This window comes from Helianthus annuus, chromosome 9 (assembly GCF_002127325.2).
Source record: "Helianthus annuus cultivar XRQ/B chromosome 9, HanXRQr2.0-SUNRISE, whole genome shotgun sequence".
Lineage (NCBI taxonomy): Eukaryota > Viridiplantae > Streptophyta > Magnoliopsida > Asterales > Asteraceae > Helianthus > Helianthus annuus.
In genome coordinates, this window is record NC_035441.2 from 138961539 (window position 1) to 138980267 (window position 18729).

The 18729-nt window shown below is 34.9% G+C and overlaps 2 protein-coding genes across 14 annotated transcripts; one reads left to right on the top strand and one right to left on the bottom strand.

The window, feature by feature from the left end:
- Nucleotides 1-733: 733 nt before the first annotated feature.
- On the bottom strand, nt 734-7037 carry LOC110876432 (protein FAR1-RELATED SEQUENCE 5-like). The gene is made up of 6 exons (XM_035977050.1): nt 7016-7037; nt 6469-6543; nt 5555-6365; nt 5265-5460; nt 1667-2027; nt 734-1290 (listed from the first exon to the last, which is right to left on the bottom strand). The coding sequence occupies exons 1-6, from the start codon at nt 7035-7037 to the stop codon at nt 734-736; spliced, it is 2022 nt and encodes a 673-aa protein (XP_035832943.1).
- Nucleotides 7038-9572: 2535 nt separating this feature from the next.
- Nucleotides 9573-12940, top strand: LOC110874719 (plant intracellular Ras-group-related LRR protein 6-like). Of its 13 annotated transcripts, none has more exons than XM_035977629.1 (14): nt 9583-9663; nt 9775-9858; nt 9964-10085; nt 10313-10395; nt 10533-10704; nt 11239-11302; nt 11412-11548; nt 11634-11720; nt 11812-11887; nt 11980-12054; nt 12150-12219; nt 12306-12383; nt 12485-12634; nt 12730-12940. In XM_035977629.1, the coding sequence occupies exons 5-13, from the start codon at nt 10604-10606 to the stop codon at nt 12574-12576; spliced, it is 780 nt and encodes a 259-aa protein (XP_035833522.1). In that variant the 5' UTR covers nt 9583-9663; nt 9775-9858; nt 9964-10085; nt 10313-10395; nt 10533-10603; the 3' UTR covers nt 12577-12634; nt 12730-12940. The 13 variants fall into 13 exon arrangements, 11 of the variants coding, with proteins under 11 accessions (XP_035833524.1, XP_035833523.1, XP_035833521.1 ...); XM_035977632.1 differs by having other exon boundaries at nt 10049-10085; XM_035977631.1 differs by having other exon boundaries at nt 9573-9858; nt 10049-10085; nt 10308-10378.
- Nucleotides 12941-18729: the final 5789 nt, after the last annotated feature.

Here is an 18729-nt window from a genome sequence, read left to right on the forward strand (position 1 = left end):
TTCAGAATTCTACACAAAAGATTTGGAAATCCGAATCAAACTGCAACTGAAGATGCCAGGGTTACATCTTGGGAGTTCATTGAGGAAACTTTCAAAGTTTCAGTGACTTGGGACGATGGTGATGTGGAGATGTATGACCCAAAGGAAATATCTACCAGTGAGGATCTAAATTTTTTGAAGCAGTTATCTGAAATACCAATCATTAACAACTCTGCTAGCAAATTTGCAGAGAAGCTTCAAAACGCAGTAGTCTCACAGGTTGAACTTTGGGTTGAATCTGAAAGTGATGAGGAAATCGCTGATGGAAGCTTAGGGTTCTCATCCGAAGAAGAAACAAACTTTGATCCATGATGCTGATCATGCTAGTAATTTTTATTTTATTTTGTAGTTTGAAATCATCATCTTTGTTTAAAACTATCATCATCTATATAACGCAATGTTTATGATATTCACTTGCATTTCTTGTTTAATTTGTTCTATGTATAAAACGCAATAACAATATACTGTTGTTATCATAAAACGCAATTAACCAAAAAAAGCTGATATTTATGAAGGATATTACAAAACGCAGTAACAAAAAGAGATGAAACCTATACATCATAAAACGCAATGACAAAATTTTTGTTTTCTTATTGATATCTGATTTTGACAGAATTTGTATACATACTTACATTGCATTGCTAGAACCTATAGCATTAGAAGAAACCTTATCTTTACATGTGCGACTGTTATTTCATTTTCCGCCACATACACGGCACGATTTCTGGATCTTTGATGATTTCTGAATTGCAATCTCACGATTAGACTTGATCCTTTTTTGTACACCGCATCCTTTGGTCCTTATTTTGATCAGGACACGAATCATAGAATCTGATTTTTCTAAGTTCCCTCCAATATCAGCAAATCTTTCTTTGCGACTAGGAGGCGAAGCAGCAACCATAATCTCATCCGCTTTATCAATATAACTTTTAATATGATCCCTGTAACGACACAGCTCATCTAAATCCCCGACCAGCCTATTAACCACATACTCATTTGCAACAACGATTTCTCTATAAACTTTATCAATTTCACTATTCCTACCAATTTCATTAAACCGAATATTGCAATGATTTGATCCAATTGAAACAACATCTCTCATCCATCTTCTATGAACATATCTTCTAGGAAACCCAGTTATATCATCATACCGTAGAACATAAAATATATGGCGACACAATATACCAAATTGTTCAAACCGTTTGCAAGAACAACTTATACTTAAACCATCTTCTTGTTTGCTGTATTGCACTTGTAAATATGATTAAAAAGCTATATAAAATTAGTGAAATGTAATATAAAACGCAATGAATAATAAATATAATACAGAAATAAGTATATGATCATATAATGATAAAACGCAACAAAAGATGGGAAAAAATAAAACGCAATAGATATTTAAAACAATATAAATTTAAAAAATACCTTGAATAAAGATGTGCATGGCTGTTTGAAATCCTTTATTTCATAATATTGAACATCACCCACAGTATCAAGAGACTTTGACATACACTTTGTAATGGCAGCATCAATTTCAATCTGAATATCCTTAAAAATTGTTTTGGTATATATTTCTGATGCTTGTTTCTCCAATACAAAGTCACTCCAGGTCTTACACTGAATATACCTTGTATCATGATCATTCCTCCTATGCTCATGCTTTGAATATCCATTGCAGTCTCAAAATGAGTGAAAAATTCAACAAGTGTACATCTTGGATTGCAAATCTGACCAAAGAAGTAATTCTCGCTTTCACATCTAGACGTAGTACGCATAAGACCAGCCAAATCCTCTCCATGGTAATAAGCGGGAATCAAATCAAATCGAAGATCGTACATATCTTTTAACCACTCATGATTTTCCAATCCAAAAGTAGACATTATTGAATGCCACTCAGTTTCAAAATCTTCTGGAATAATAGTATCATTCCAAACAACATGAGTCATTCTTGTATTAAAATCAATGTTTGCTGACAAAACAGGACCAACCTGAATAAAAAGTAATAAAATTATTAAACATAAAACGCAATAATTTCAAAACCCAATATATTGAAAATGATAAACATAATGCATCGATGGTAAAACGCAATTGTTTTGTAATTCTATTGATAAAAGTGTTTGGGGATCTTATTGTATAATACATAAAACGCAATAACAAAACAATATAAACTTGCAGTTTGTTATATCATAAAAACAGCTAATACCTTTGTCTTCAATTTCTCCGATATATGCCACATACGTAACCTATGTAACGCCCTGCGTTTTCATAATTTCCCTATTTAGAAACCATTGCTTGAAATTCTATTTTTGGAAACCTTGTATTCTTGTGATCGTTCTTTCCTTGTAATCATTGTCAAACCGAGACTTGGATCATTAATGAAACTTGTATTTTGTTACATTATTGTTGTACGCACTCTAATTATGCTCGTATGTTCGATTAGTGAATCAATTTGTGCTTTAACGTTATTCTTGGAAACTATGTGCTAAACTTGTAATTAAACTAAACTTATGCATTGAACGTGTTTTGAACGAGAACGATACTTGGTTATGACATTTATACGCTTAATTATACTTTGATGTTGATCATCGTACTTGATTACACCTTATACTATGCTTTTATATCAAAACAAGTCCCTAAACTATCAAAAATGCATCAAAAAGAATCAAACATAAACTTCAGGGGCCAAAGTGCAACAAAATCAACCTTCTTCGAACTAGGGCGCCGTGTGACGCCAAGCCCCCCTCGCGTCACGCTAAGCCCCTGTTTCGGCAGAATGTGTGTTTCTTGAGCTGTTTGCACGAAATCCCATTAATCCAACTCACCCAATCACCTTTAATCCACCTCTAATCACCTCCAATCACCTTATAACTCTTCCATTATAAATACCCACCTTCTCCAACCCTTTTTACACTTTCACAACTCTCTAATCTTCACAAAATTGCTCTCAAACCTGCTATGAATCTGAGTTTTGGACAGATTTGTGAAGCTTTACTAAAGTGAGTATAACTTGTTCATTTCTCAACCAAATCACTTGGTTCTTCTTCCTATTGCTTTGTTATGTCCTTGGGTTTGATTCCTTGGTTTTTCCTTGGAGAAATCATGCTTGGAATTGCCCTAAAAAGGACCAAAACTTTCTGTTTTGTTTTATGTTATTCAAAGACTTGTTATTTCTTATCAAACTTGAGCCTACTCATCTCAAACCTATGTCCTAATGCTTACAACACTTTTCGTGGTTGGTTAAGCTTAAAAACAAGGTTGAGACACTTAAAATCAGAGGATTAAACCTCATAAACTTGGTGTTTTGTTTAGGGTTTTGACCCACAAGTCATGTTAAACTTAGACTTTGATGCATGAGTGATTATGGAACAACTTGGGTTGTCCAAACATACAATCCTCACATGATTTGATGATTTCTCTTAGCTTAGTTTATCTTACATACTTGTATAGACCTTAGTTCGTGACCCTCCTTGGTTGTCTTTACATCAAGTGAAGTGGTGAACATCAAAGGGGTGCCTAAATGGAAGCTTAGTCTTCCTACCCCATACATGACATCCTTGTAACTAGAGGTGCCTAAATGGAGATTTATTCTTCTACCTCCTACTTGAAATATTGGACCTAAATAATATGTAATACTTAACCTAAGTATAAGCACATACTCATTCGAACCTTTGATGTCAAACTTATGTTTACATGTTAAAGAAGTAGAACATCATCCAAGACCTAAACCTTAATATGATTCTAATGGGTATACTACCCATGAAAAACATTAAATAACCATATTGGTTACCTAGTGTCATATGATGGTTAAAAGGTTTAAAAGATGATTATTTTTATATACACATATATTTTCTTTATGCTAAGTTATTCCATATTCCTAATCTTCCGTAAACGCCAAACTCACACACCTACGTTTCCTCGTGTAGAAGGACTAGGTGCTCCAAGCTAAATCATCCACCAGGCTTACTCTCGGATCTTCAAGTCAAGACTTGTAAACCGTGAGTATACTCGATCCCTTTTTTCCCCTTTACACTTTGGGATGCAACATGTATACCTATTCAAAACAACTTTTATGCTTAAACAAAACATACTCTATCTATGAACGTGACATGAAACTATTGTGAATATTTGCTATGCTTGTATGCTCTATGAACGATTTGGAACGTTATATGCTCATTAACTTTGCTAGCCCACCTTAACAATTATAGCGCTATAGGATTGACGCCCCGCCCGTTATTCTTGTGGGTATTGTTAAGTTAAACTTTACCACCCCGCTAAACTTTTGGGATTAGGCTTGTTATGCGTTGTATTCTTGGGTTTGATCATATTGTACGCCAAAAATTTGCATTGCTAGTAATTTACACATTATGTGACATGTTGGATATGAGTTTTTATTCTATTATGCTATGTAGTCAAACTTGTATACTCGCCTGTAGGATCGTATCCCGAACCGAATGAGTCGATCAGAGGCGTTTTCGTCAATTACAGGTGCGGAATAACAAGTAATCAACGTAGGAATAGCTTGCAATACACTTTAAACTCTTTCTGTATTGATTTGACGGTAAATACAACCAGTTCTCGATCCGGCAGCACTTCGGTACGAGATTCAACCAAACGTTACAACTGAGATCGCTCCAAGGGTTTATATAGGCTACTGGGATCGCTTATTGGACAGGCCCAATAAGCGATCCAGGCTGTCACTCGAGCGGACCATGCTGATTGACACTCGAGCGATCCTAAGACTTGTCAAATGAGCGGCCCAAACCCTAAATGACCTAATGAGCGATCCAACTATATAAAATCTATACAATCACTCTATTTTTCGTATTTCGTGCCCAGATCTAACATTCTAAGATAATGACTCGATACAAGACGGAATCAGCAGATGAAGTGCACCAACATCGCCTTTGCTTTTGCATTGAACTCTATTTTAATACATGTTGCAGGTTAATCGATGAAGTGATGTTACACGATGAAACAAGATTTAGGGTGGACTAGATACACACCTAGATTAATCTATCTTTTGTTGTTATGTTACAATTTGAAACAATGTTGTTATTTCTATTTGAGTCTTGTATGACAATTTAGTATTGCAATGAAATTTGAATTTAAATTAAATATTGTCACATAGTTATGAAGTCTCTAGCAATCTATATACACTTCGTCTCATCCCGATGTTTCCGCCATCGGTTGGGGTGTGACAACCTATGCCTACTTCTTGAAAGTACATCCTTAATAGCTCTCTTCATTGCAACATCTTGATCAGTAACAACAACTTTAGGCTCACTTCCAAAAGCATTAACAAAGCACCTTAAAAGCCATCTATAAGAATATGTAGTCTCCGAACCAAGTAATGCACCACCAAATGTGACATTCCTAAAATGATTATCAATACCAGTAAATGGTACAAAAACCAAATCATACCTACATAAAAAACAAATTAAAAAAGCATTAGAAAAAATACAACATGATATATAACACAATAGAATATATAACGCAATAAATGAAAAAAACTGACTTGTTTGATTTATAAGTAGCATCAAAACCAAATATGTCCCCAAACACTGTATAATTTGTTTTTGACTGCTCATCAGCCCTGAAAAGCCCTTTCAATCTTCTATCTTCACCAATAACATAATCACATGTGAAACCAGGACAACATTCTTTCTTCCTAATAAGACGCCTAACTACCATTTCTGCATCATACTCTCCTATGTAAAGATTCAAATCCCTTCTATAATTCTTACAATCAACTTTACTAGCACCAACTTCACCAAAACCACCATACATTGTTTTCATAATATTGAATGCTTTAACAGGTCCAATATTGATTGCAGACAATCCAGATATAAAACTTTCTTTCACATAATCGATACTTCTGGCAGCCGGCAAGAAATGAATATCTTCATCTTCAACAAAGATATGATTATGTTCTTCTTCAAAGTAGTAGATTTTAAACATATTATTGTTCTCTAATATTAATTTCACCTGAGCATTGCATCCAACTCTTTTTGAACCTCTATTACGTCTAACAATTTTTTTACCATTCTCATCAACTGAACCAGAATCTATTTCTTTGCTAACATGAAATCCTTCTTTTGAGCAGACAATATATCTTATTTTCACTAAACCACCACCATTTTTCGAAGAGGTATTTTTTCTTGTAGAAAAACCTGCAGCAAGTGCATATCTCTGATAAAACGCAAAAGTCTCATCAAATGACTTAAAAAACATTCCAACAGCAGGTGTAATGGATGCACTGACTTTCGGTTTGAAATACTTTCTTCCACTGTTTAAGCATACACGTTCCTCCCACTTGGAAATGTTATCTGAAACAATTAAAAAAACTGTAAAACGCAATACCTCTTATATAATAATGTTTTTAGTGATATAAACCTAAAAATATGTTAATAAAAATTTAAAAATACAAACCTTTAAAGTTTGTATATGAACTAATATGGATAAAAGCATAAAACGCAATACGTAGAGTAAAACGCATCATGTGATCTGAAACACTTAACAAAATAACCATAAAACGCAATACAAGTTATATAATAATGTTTTTAGTGTTAAATCTCAAAATATGTTAATAAAAATTTAGAAATACAGACCTTTAAATTTTGTATATGAACTATTATGGATAAAAGCATAAAACGCAATACGTTCAGTAAAACGCATCAAAATGATGAACAGACAAAAATTGTACAACAATGACAGTTATAGCTTTTTATATTACATAAATCTTAAATTAAAAGTTTGTATGCATATAATTTAATTAATATCATAAAACGCAACTCTTCACTAAAACGCAATAAATGATGAAGAAACAAAACGAACAAATTATGTTAAATTATACAACAATAACAATTAAACTTATGAAAAATCAAATATTAATAACAGAAACACGAATTATAAAACGTAAAACAATGAATTTCGGAAAAAATAACAAAAATTTACTCAAAATTGAAGCTAAACATACCAGCAGAGTCTGAAGAAGACATTGAGGTTATCGAATTGACGAATGAGAGAAGATTAATGTTTGAAAAGAGGTGAATTTGCGATCGATGGCGATTTAGGGTTATAGAATCTTCAATTCTGTTATGAGAGTGATGAACTAAGAAGAGAGGTAACAGAATCTATAATCGAATTAGAACGAAGATATGATAATGTAAAAAGACGAAAAAGCCCACGCGTCCAAAATTTAAAAAAAAAGATGATGAACGGCTAAGATTGCTTCCTATACTTCCTAGCCAAAATAAACTTCCTATTTGATCTTTTCTCTTAATTTGTATACAAAAGTTTTAATATTCTTTTTAGTGATTATTTTCTTTTTTAATCAAAATAAATCATTTAGCTATCAACTTATAAGCCAACAGTCCAAGAGCTAGTTGGCCTAATGACATTAATACACTATTGATTTATCTGAACTTAGTGATAAGGATTTAAATCTTATTGAGGGCATACAAGTATTGTAAAATTAGGGAGTGTATCTGTTTGGACTATCGTTTTTAAAAGACCTATTTAAATTATAAATGTGCAAGAGACTAACAATAATAACACTTTTAAAGGGCTAAAAAGAAGATGATGTGGCACTTACCCCACTCACCCTCTCGGCCTCTCCTGCCCTCATACAAACATTTCTTTTCCTCTAAAAACAAGGTTCTCTACTTCTCTCGCCTCTCTTATACTCAAAATCTTCATTTTTCATATTCATACAAAAGAAATTCTTTATCTTCTCTCAATCTACACCACCCTTTATACTCTCTCTCTCCGTAAGACCATACTCAATCTACACCACCCCTTATATTCTCTCTCCGTAGGACCATAAGAGCATTCACATCCTAACCATCAAATTATGTGAGGAGGGGTTTTTATATTATAAAGGGTATAAAAAGTGGTTGTGAGTAGAGGAGAGAGAAAATGTTACTGTTCATCTGTATATTTAGGGGGACACTGTTCACCCGTTATAATTTTTTAATATATTTTGAAAGTGGTTGTGAGTGGAAGTTAGAGAAAAATGTAATGATAATATTATTTAATTGAAAGGAGAGAGAAAAAGTATTTGTTTTTAGTGGAAATATATTGATATAGGAGTTGTTTTTTAGTGAAATGTATGTATAATTTGATGGATTGGATGTGAATGCTCTAAGGTGTGCTTTTCTCTTCACACTTCCCTACTTCCCACTCTATACTCGTTACCACCTCGGTGTCATGTCAATTTCACTACCCACTAGTCAACCATGGAAATAGTCATCACTTTTCACCACTCTTAAGCATTTTCTAATAGAGATGAGTATTTGGTACGGGATGTCTGGATACCGGTCGGTATCGGTACCCACTATCGGTACTGGTAAAATCCCGATTTTTACCTTCAAATACCGGTACCGTACCGTACCAAACATTTTCGGTACCGGTACCCAGTTTTGACGATTTTTGGTACCAGTATTTTCGGTAACGGTTCGGTACAGTACCAGTACCACGCTTATCCCTATTTTCTAACAATTTATTAAATACAATTTTTATTTTAATTTTTAAACATTATAAATGTAATAATATCATTATAAGATAGATATAAATTATAAAAACACCAATTCAATTTGAAAAAAAAAACACAAAAGTAAATAAAAAAAATAAATAAATAAATACCTAGTCCTCATTGTTGTCGAGTAGTCGAAGTGTGTAAATATGTTGCAAGGAAAGTTGCCAATCCATAACACGCCAAAACCGCTTACGACACTCAAAAAATTTTTATTAGCAAACTAACTCGGTTTCTAGTAAAAAAAATATATCGAAATGATCATAAAAACAATTTAAACAAGACAATACATTTAGATTTTTTTATGGTGAACGAATACATGTTATTAGATAAAAATCAAATTAAATGATTACTAAAACATTATTAAAAAACAACCCTCCATCTAGTGACCAATTCTCACACAAATAATTCATGCAAGAGCCACATCAACCACACAGGACCCTTACTTGGGTGTGACACGGTGTTCATCATGTGGTCACACTACACTGCCACATCACTCACGCGTGTGATGACCATCGTCAAGTAAAGCTAAATTAACCTAAATAGTTAGGATAAGTAGAGTAGTGTTTACGAGTAGCATCCGGTTAAAATTATACGATTTATTTGATTATGAAATTAACATAAAAGTATTGTTTGATTCGAATTAAGCTTACTTAAACTAAATTGTAACCTACTTAAAAAGCGTGAATGTAAAGAAAAGACACAAAAGAAAATTAAAATGAGAGACATGATCACTTCCAAATTTAGGTTTAATCAATAAATTACAAAACTTGTAATTTCACTTGAAATGTTTGACAAATCTATATCTATATATATATATATAAACATGATAAATAAGGGCTTATGTGTCATGTTATGAGGGCTTGGAAAATGAGGTGGCATCACCATAGGGCTTCTTGAAATTGGTTTTGGCTCCAAAATCCCGTCCACCTTTTTGGTTTTCTAGAATACCCATTTTGGTAACCCGACCCGCTAATATGGATACAATATAAAGGGTTCTTTCCGGTTCTCCCTTCACCCATTCATTCTAAACCCTAGCAGCCTCCCTCCCACACAATTCCTGCAGATCCATTTGTTGACGAGTTTCAAAGGTTAGTACACCATATTCTTTTGTCTCCCAATCATCTCTTTATTCTCAAATAAAATCCCTAAATTGCTCATCCTCATCTGCCGACTATCACATACATCGTTCTAAACCCTAGCCTCTCCTTCACCCCCTATCTATCTATTGCAATCGGTTTACATGGATTAGATTAAATCAGACGAATCATTCCCATTTCGATCAGGTAGTTGGTTTATAGATCTACATATAATTTAAAGTTCTTTATGATTCAACATTTAAGTTTTATGTTTGTATTTGCGAACCCTAATGTAGAGCGATGGTTATGTAGTGGCGATCATGTCTGGAAAGTAGCGGGTGCGTGTGGTGTGTTATGTTTGGTTGTAGGTCTCCTTAAAGTTTATCTTACGTTGTAGGATTTCCAAGAACACTTGAAGATCTTCATCTTCTTAGGTAATTCTTAATATTAATAATAATCTCATTTTTTATGTTGTTTTTATGTATTGTGAGATATTGGATCTTTTGGTTTTTATTTTGTTTTGTTAGATTGGGATTTTAAACATTTCATTAATTTGTATGTGATAATTGATTAAGAACTTGGTATGCTATATAACAATTTTTTCTCAATTTTAAGTGAAACAGTGCCAAATAAATAACAATTTTGCCCTTCTTTAGTTCAGGTTAATGAAGTCATGGTCGTAATGGAAAGTGCAAGGGCGAAGCTTCATAGGAGCCAGGGGATATAGGTAACACGTCAGAATAAGTTGAGTTCGGCTGGCCAAAATTTCTAAATTATACTTAGAAGTATATTTTATCTTTTATATTATTCCAGTCTCTCTGTTTCTTTTAACTTTTTAGGGGATATCTTAGTTATATTGTTTTTTTTTTAATTTCATTTAGGATCTGAATTACATGAAGTGTTAGATCCAAATGGTTATACCTTCAAGCCCGGTTGGAAAGATATATTTGGGATGAATGAAAATGAGTTTGAATCAGAAATGAGAAAAGTTTCCAGTGATCCGATTCTTGATCCCCGAAGGAAGGCTTATCTCATGCAAAACCTTATGACCAGGTGTGTTTGATTTTCCCCTTATCTTTTTTGGTTTTTTTTTTTTTTTTGTTTTTCATTTTTATGGTAATTTCAGTTATTTTAAAGAGTAAAATGCCATTTTCGTCCCTAAGGTTTGGCCACTTTTGCGACTTTTGTCCAAAGGTTTGTTTTCCCGCATCCGCATCCAAAAGGTTTGAAACCTTGCCATTTTCAGCCAAGTCGTTAACTCCATCCATTTTTCATCGTTAAATGAGGGCCATTTTTGTCTTTTTAGACATTTTTTATTAAAATAAAAAAACACTATAAGAAATAAAGATCCACCTCTGTTGACTTTCTCCCCACCAAACCCTTTAAACATCACAAAAATGTCTAAAAAGACGAAAATACCCCTGACTTGGCGTTAAAAAATGGATGGAGTTAACAAGTTGGATGAAAATGGCAAGATTCAAACCTTTTGGACCCAGATGCGGAAAATCAAAACTTTTGGATGAAAGTCGCAAAAGTAACAAAACCTCATGGACGAAAATCGGAAAATGGCATTTTACTCTATTTTAGGGAAGTGCCAGATGAGGTATACAAAAGTCTGGATGCAGTTGGTGAAGGTGAAAACTGGTGGGAGGTATTTATTAATATATATTCTTATTATTATTTTTTTATGTTAGGCATTTCTTAATATCTCACAAAATTGATGTTTTAATTATAATTGGAATATTTTTTAATTGTTGCAGGCAGTTAAGTTGCAGAAGCTGATATTGGCTCATAATGAAATTCAGTTGCTAAAGGAAGACATAAGAAACTTACCGTTGTTGTCGGTGTTGAATGTTAGCCATAATAAGCTTTCTCACCTTCCAACTGCTATAGGAGAGTAAGATACTTTAATGCGCGTTAAATTTAAACCATTTATTTTTTTTGTTTGTTATAATGTATTTTATTATATTCATTGATGACAGGCTTAAATCACTTGAGGCATTAGATGTGTCTAATAATTTGCTGAATGAGCTAGCTGAAGAAGTTGGATCTGCGACTGCTTTGATAAAGTACGTTTTTTATTTACTTTTGGCTGTAAGTTCATATGAAATTATATTGAAACATATAAAATGATTTTTTTATGAACATGTGGTTTTACAGGTTTGATTGTTCCGGCAACCAAATTAAGGATCTTCCTTGCTCTCTTGGAAACTGTCTAGATTTATCAGATCTCAAGGTTTGGCTGTATAGTGCAATGTGTTTTAAAATTTATGCTTACGAATTATGATTGATGTACTATCTTATACTGCAATTTGTGCGTGCTTATAGGCATCAAACAATCGCCTCACCAGTTTGCCAGAAGAACTTAGCAATTATTCAAAAATGTCAAAGTTAGATGTAGAGGTATCTCAAACTGTTGATATCGGTTCTTCATTTTTTTCTCACATGTTGTCGTTTATGCATATTTGGTAGTGGGCATAAATCATTAGTTTTTTTAGGGAAATAAGCTGACAACGCTATCTGAGAAATTGGTTGCATCATGGACTTTTCTCACTGAACTTATTGCAGGCAAGTCACATGCTTTGTTTTCATTTTTTAGCTCACTTGACATGCTCACAGTTCTTTAAGCTGTAATTCTATCATTGATGATGCAACGAAAAACGCACTTACTGATATCCCAGAGAGTATCGGAAGTCTTTCACGTCTCATTCGCCTTGACTTTCATCAAAACAGTTAGTAGTTCAAGTTCCTTTTTACCTCGATCTTTTGTACTTTGATCTTATATAGTTATATCTATATTTGGTGATACGTTCTCCATGTCATTCTGGTGCAGAAATTGCATCGATTCCATCATCAATAAAGGGCTGCTCTTTGTTAGCAGAATCCATCGACGACGACGATTTCTCGGCTAGATTAGAGCTATGATCATAGCCTAAAGAGAGGGTTTACGTCTTTCTTCGCATCATCATTCCCGAATTCATAGGTTTGTGGCCCATTCTTCTTTAGTTATGTGTTCGCTTTTTTTTGTAGAGCCCTAACGGTATTTACCATTGTTTGGTTCGTGGTTTATGTTTGCAGCAAGGGTGGCTTTCAATTTACTTTTTTTGGCTAAATGTTGCAGATTTCCCATGATTAATTTGAAGAGTATGTTTGTTTATACATCATATAATGCTTACCTTTTTGTTACGTATGTATGCATATATCAAAATATGTGATGTATGTGGGATTTGAAAATAATATTAGGGGTTCTGGGATAGACAATGGATGTATAAGGCTTACTTCTTTGTAATTTTGGTTTACATTGACCTATAGTTTAGTGTAGAAATAGAATTAATTATTTGTATACCTTAAAATCAACCTGTAAAAGTAAGCTTTCTTATTTTTGGGTTTTTAATTTTATACTTGATTACAATATTATGGGCTTGGGTACAAAGTTTTTTATATTAAAAGAAGTTTACAACACAACATGCGCTGAAGCCAAGTTAGTGTTACTCTTGATGCAATATTTAACTCATAGGTATGGTTTGATTTTAATTTGAAATAGAAATGAATCAGTGTGTGTTGAAATTTTTGATTAATGTAATTTAAATTTTCCTACCCGGGTGATAACCTAGTTACATATACATAACTTGTGTACCTTTTATATTGACCAATTAATTAAAGTCAATCAATCGCATAGCCTATAATACAACATGATTAAATCTCTGTGTACCTAGTTTAGTCATAATACAACCCAATAGTCTTTTGAGTAAATTGCACAAAACGTCCTTTAAGTTTCACCAATCTTGCTGGTTTCAGCCTTAATTTTTAAAAGTTGCCAAAACCAGCCTTTAAGATTAATTTTGATGCCGGTTTCATCCTTTATTACTAACTCAGTTACTAATCCATGTTAAATGGCCTCTCATGCGGGTAAAACCGTCTTTTCATGCTTGTGATGTTATTAAAACCCAAATAAAATCCCAGACCCACTTCATCAATTCGTTCTTCCTGTTCTTTAACCTAACACATTTGCACCTTTCAAACCCTAGATTCTAATCCCATCTACAATGTCGTTTGTTTATTGTTTGTGTGGGAGGGAAGCAATATTACGAACTTCTCGGTCAGATAGAAACCCAAGATGACTGTATCACTCGTGTCCATTCAAAGTAAGTTTTCCCCAAATTCACCATAATTTGAGAATCAATGTTTAGTTTATGTTTTGTTTATAGGCATCACCAATTTGTAAGACATTCATTGGATGGGCTGAACCAAAGGCTAAAGGCTGATGAAGAAGCACAATATACTATTTCAGGTTTACCAAGCACTACCAATGAACTCATGGATTCAAATCAGGAGCTTCATGTTAGAAAAAAGAAACTTGAACCACATTTGGAAGACAACATAGCTGAATCAAAAAATGGAAAAAGTACATGATTCTTAGTTGGATGATGTTTTTCACTGTTGTTTTTGTTAAAGTGGTTATGTAGTGGAATGAAATCTAGTAAGATCTTGATGTATTTTGCTTTGTAGTTGTGAATTATGTTATGGCAGTGAAAGTATTTTGGATATTATGTTGATGTTGATATTGTTGCAGTTGTTGTTTGTATCAAGTTTTTATAACCGCGGACATAACAAGTGAAAGCATAAGTGTCCGCGGCTACAAATTTAATTGCACAAGTGTCCACGGACAGAACCAAGTGAAAGCATAAGTGTATGCGGACATAACGAAGTGAAAAAGCATAAGTGTCCGCGGACATAACAAAGTGAAAGATTAAGTGTCAGCGGACATAACAAAGTGACAACATAAGTGTCCGAGGAATAAAGTTGGACATCAGACACTTATCATCATAACAGTAAAAAAATTGAACCAGTAAATCAAAACTTTAAACCAGTAAATGAAAAGGATCGAAGTCAGATATAAAAAAAAAAAAATTGAACTTTGAAATTTACCATAAATTTCATCGACATCATAATCATCTTCTTCTTTTTCTCATATGTGAAATCCACCTCCTCTGTTATCCATTTAGGGTTTTGAATGATCTGGGTTTGAACAGAATGGTGAGTGTTGATCGGAATAGTGTTTGATCGGAAATAGTGTTTGATCGGAATTCCAATCGACGATGAGGGTTTTATGAGTATTGAAAGATGTTTGAACTGATGAAGTGGGTCTGGGATTTTATTTGGGTTTTAATAACATCACAAGCATGAAAAGACGGTTTTACCCTCACATGCATAGCATGTGAGGCCATTTAATATGGATTAGTAACTGGGTTAGTGATAAAGGATGAAACCGGCAACAAAATTAATCTTAAAGGCTGATCTTGACAACTTTTAAAGATTAAGGCTGAAACCTGCAAGATTGGTGAAACTTAAAGGACATTTTGTGCAATTTACTCTAGTCTTTTTATACATGAATATGACCATCTTGGTGAATTAACCTCAAATTGATTTTCAGGTTAACATAACAACAACAACACAACAATAACATAAACACAATCAGAAACATTAGTGGATCATGCACATGATTTTTTTAAAGCTCAAACACCAAAAAAAAAAAACAATAATGTCTTATAATAAAATAATCAAACAAGAATACTGGTTTGTGATCACGAAGAACGAACTACTTAAACATACAAACAAAAGAAGCAAACTTTCTACATGTTCTCATGACGTCCAGCCAAAACCACCCCCAAACCTACGAACTGCGGACTGGGTGATGTGTCCCCCCTTCGATCCTTCTGTTTCTCCTTCATTTATGTGGAATTGTGGGCTGCTATCTACTTAACTTATTGGGTCATTGATAAGGTGACGTCCGAACCACTGGACCAAACACAACATACAATAGAATGAACCTCATGCTCCGATTCTATAAGAACGTCCGACCAAAAGGATCTTTTGTAACTAACTCTAGGCCCATGCTCATAACCACCCGATAGTGACTGGGCCGGTCATAACTGCCCGAACCACGTCAGCATGTCCACGAGTATAAATACTCCACTTAAAACTCTAAAAAAAGGTAATCAGTAGTTCTTGAGTCTTCAGTCATCTAACTAATTCAGCCCATTACACCTTCATAGTTTCATTGCAATAATGCAATGCAATCCAATCCAATTTAACTTCTTGTTTTCAGCCCAAATCAACTAGAATCAAATACAGTTGACGAGATTTACATATCGGTATATCACAGTGGTATGATCTTTGAGTCGTGTAATGTTTGGACAAGTGTATCAACATTTATCTAATATCCTATCATAACCTACTAAATATATAAATATTTACAAAATATAGAAAAGACAAATAAAAGTAACATATATTATATTATAATAATATTAATAATGCATTTAGAATTAAACCACATGCAAAATCAAGTACATAAAATAAACCGATCATCTGGACTCCGTGAGAATGGTGCCGCCAGGGACAGATATAGCTTGAGATAAGAGGGAGCCCCTGGTACCCTTTGATGTTCCTGTGATAGTGTAAATTTTGGAAAAATTTAACGTTTTTTCGATTTCGCTACCCCTATAGAAAAGAAAATTTTGAAACTTTGCCCCTTAACGTTTTTTTTTTTCTAAATCCGCCACTGGGTGCCGCATGGTTTAAAAGTTAATAACACACAACTGAGGATGGTCTTATTGTGTGTCGCCAAACTATAGTCTAAATAAAGCAAATCTAGTGATTGGTATAAGCTTTTGGGGCTGTTAAAGTTTATCAAACGGGCAATGTTTTGTTTGCGGAATATGGAGCCAATATCTATAGCCCATTTTGAGATCTAGCACATCTTTTAGCCGTAGCCCATTTCCCAAATACCAGTTTTCTCTCCCTCAAAAACCAAAATAAGACCATGGGGTATGTTGGGGCTTGGGTTGGGCATTTGGTGACATGTGGAATTGGAGCTCCCTTACCGCCTGGTTACGTGTCCGCGGAGTATGGCGGGGGCGGGGGTTGGGCTTGGGTTGGGTGCACCGGTGGCATAAATTAAAAAAAAATTACAAAAAATTTAAAAAAAAATCACACAACATTTATAAAAAAAAACCTACAACTTAATTAAAATTTAAAATTACATAATCCTAAAAATTACATAATTTATAAAAATTACAAAATAAACCTAGAGCGTTAAATAAATTTCAAAAAGGTCGATCTTGTCGAACGTCTTTCGCTCCTTGCCTCGAAACTCTATGTTCGCCACCGTCACCCGGTCCTCGTGGCTCAACTCGCCGCTCGGAACCGCTTCGTAGTAAGCCTTGAAACAGTCGAGCTTGGGTCGTAGCTCGCGCCATTTATGTTGGCATGCGTTGAGGTTGTGGCGGTCGTTACCGACGTTATGTCGGTAGGCCGCGAATGCTTCCACCCAGTATTTTGTTTGGCCCGGTGGCCGTCCCTTCATAGCGTCGACGACGCTAGTGACGAGTGCCATTTCTTCTTCATGGGTCCACGATGCCATAGCGGTGTTGGGGGGGACCAGTGGGGTAGCGGGTTCAAGAGAAGGGGTAGCCGGTGGGGTTTCGGTTCGTGGGATGGGGGACCAGTGGGTGGGGGTTACAAATATATAGAGGGTTGTTGGGAGACCGGGGTGGCGGTTTGGTGGTATGGGGGGACCGTTTGAATTTTAAAATTCAAAATTTGAATTGTAACCGCCTGACGTGGCGGGGTGAGCAAATGATATTCCGCCAGCTCGCTTGGCCATACCGCCCCACGCCCGGCTTGAAAGCCAAGCCCCAAGGGGCCACGCCCCAACCCAAACCCACCTGGGGTGGTGCCTTGGGCGTTTTACCCCAACCCACGCCCCAACCCAAGCCCCATACCCCACGGCCTAAGTAGAAGTAACATGGGTCAGGTGAACACGTAGGCATATTCAGTTTGCCAACCCATTCTCACTTTTACCTATTTAGCATTTGCACAAAAATAAAGACTACAAAATGTGAAATATGTTAACAGGTGTAGCTGTTTATATTTATATGTTCAGTTTTATGTCCAAAAATGTATAGATATTTTTAGCAACTTGTTTGTAATGTGTTTGTTCTTTTATGTTTGAGGTTTTTAATTGGTTGTGGGCTGCTGGAGTTGATGTCATCGACTAGAAGCTGTTAAAGTTGGGCTCAAGTAGAATCTTGGTGGTGCAGGCGACGACAACAGCACTCAGATCACCATTGAAGGTCAAGTAGTTCCATATGTAACTACATTCAAATACTGAGTATCGTTTGTATAAAGAAAAGGGGAGATAGATACAGGGTTGCAGTTAGAATTGTTATGTTGTATGAGACAGAATGTTAGGTCATCAAGAAGGCACAAACGAGCAAGATGAAGATAGTAAAGATGAGGATGTTAAGATGGATGTGTGGACCCATAAGGTTAGACCACAGAATGTTATCTAGGAGGAGGCACCATACTCGACCACCCCTCCGAATAAGTCTAGTAATTAATCAGGTAGGGGGTAACAACATCCCCTCCCACCGACTGCATGGATCAAGTAAGAATCCCGGGTTTCCATACTCGATGATTATGTGTGTGTGGGAATTTTTTAATATCTAAATTCTTTTTTTAAATTATAAATATCTCACATATAGGCTAGCAATTTCAGACACGGACATGAAAACACGACACGACCTTAACAAGTTCGTGTTTGACTCTTAATAGGTTTCGTGTCTTAAACAAGTTGGCATGATAAGACCTGTTAAGTTTTGTGTCGTATTAGTGTTTACCTATTTCGTGTTCATGTCGTATTCGTGTTTACCTATTTTGTGTTCGTGTATTAATAGGTTGTGTCTGACACGATATGCCACCCTTAGACTCCACACTCCACCCTCCTGGGCAAGTTATGTTAAAAATTCGTGTCTTAACAGGTCATGTGCCTGTCTTAACAGGTCGTATGATACGCTTGTAAGCTATTTCATGTCTTAAGAGGTTGTATTCGTGTTAGCTGTTTATTATCAGGTTCGTGTTTGGAAAACTTGACCCGATAAGATTTCGTGCTTTGTTCGTGTTAACTTGTTTAGTGTTCGTGTCTTAATTGGTCATGTCTGACACGATATGCCAGCCCTACTCACATATTTAACATCTATACCGAAAAAAATCTATATTTTTTTATCTATTCTCTAC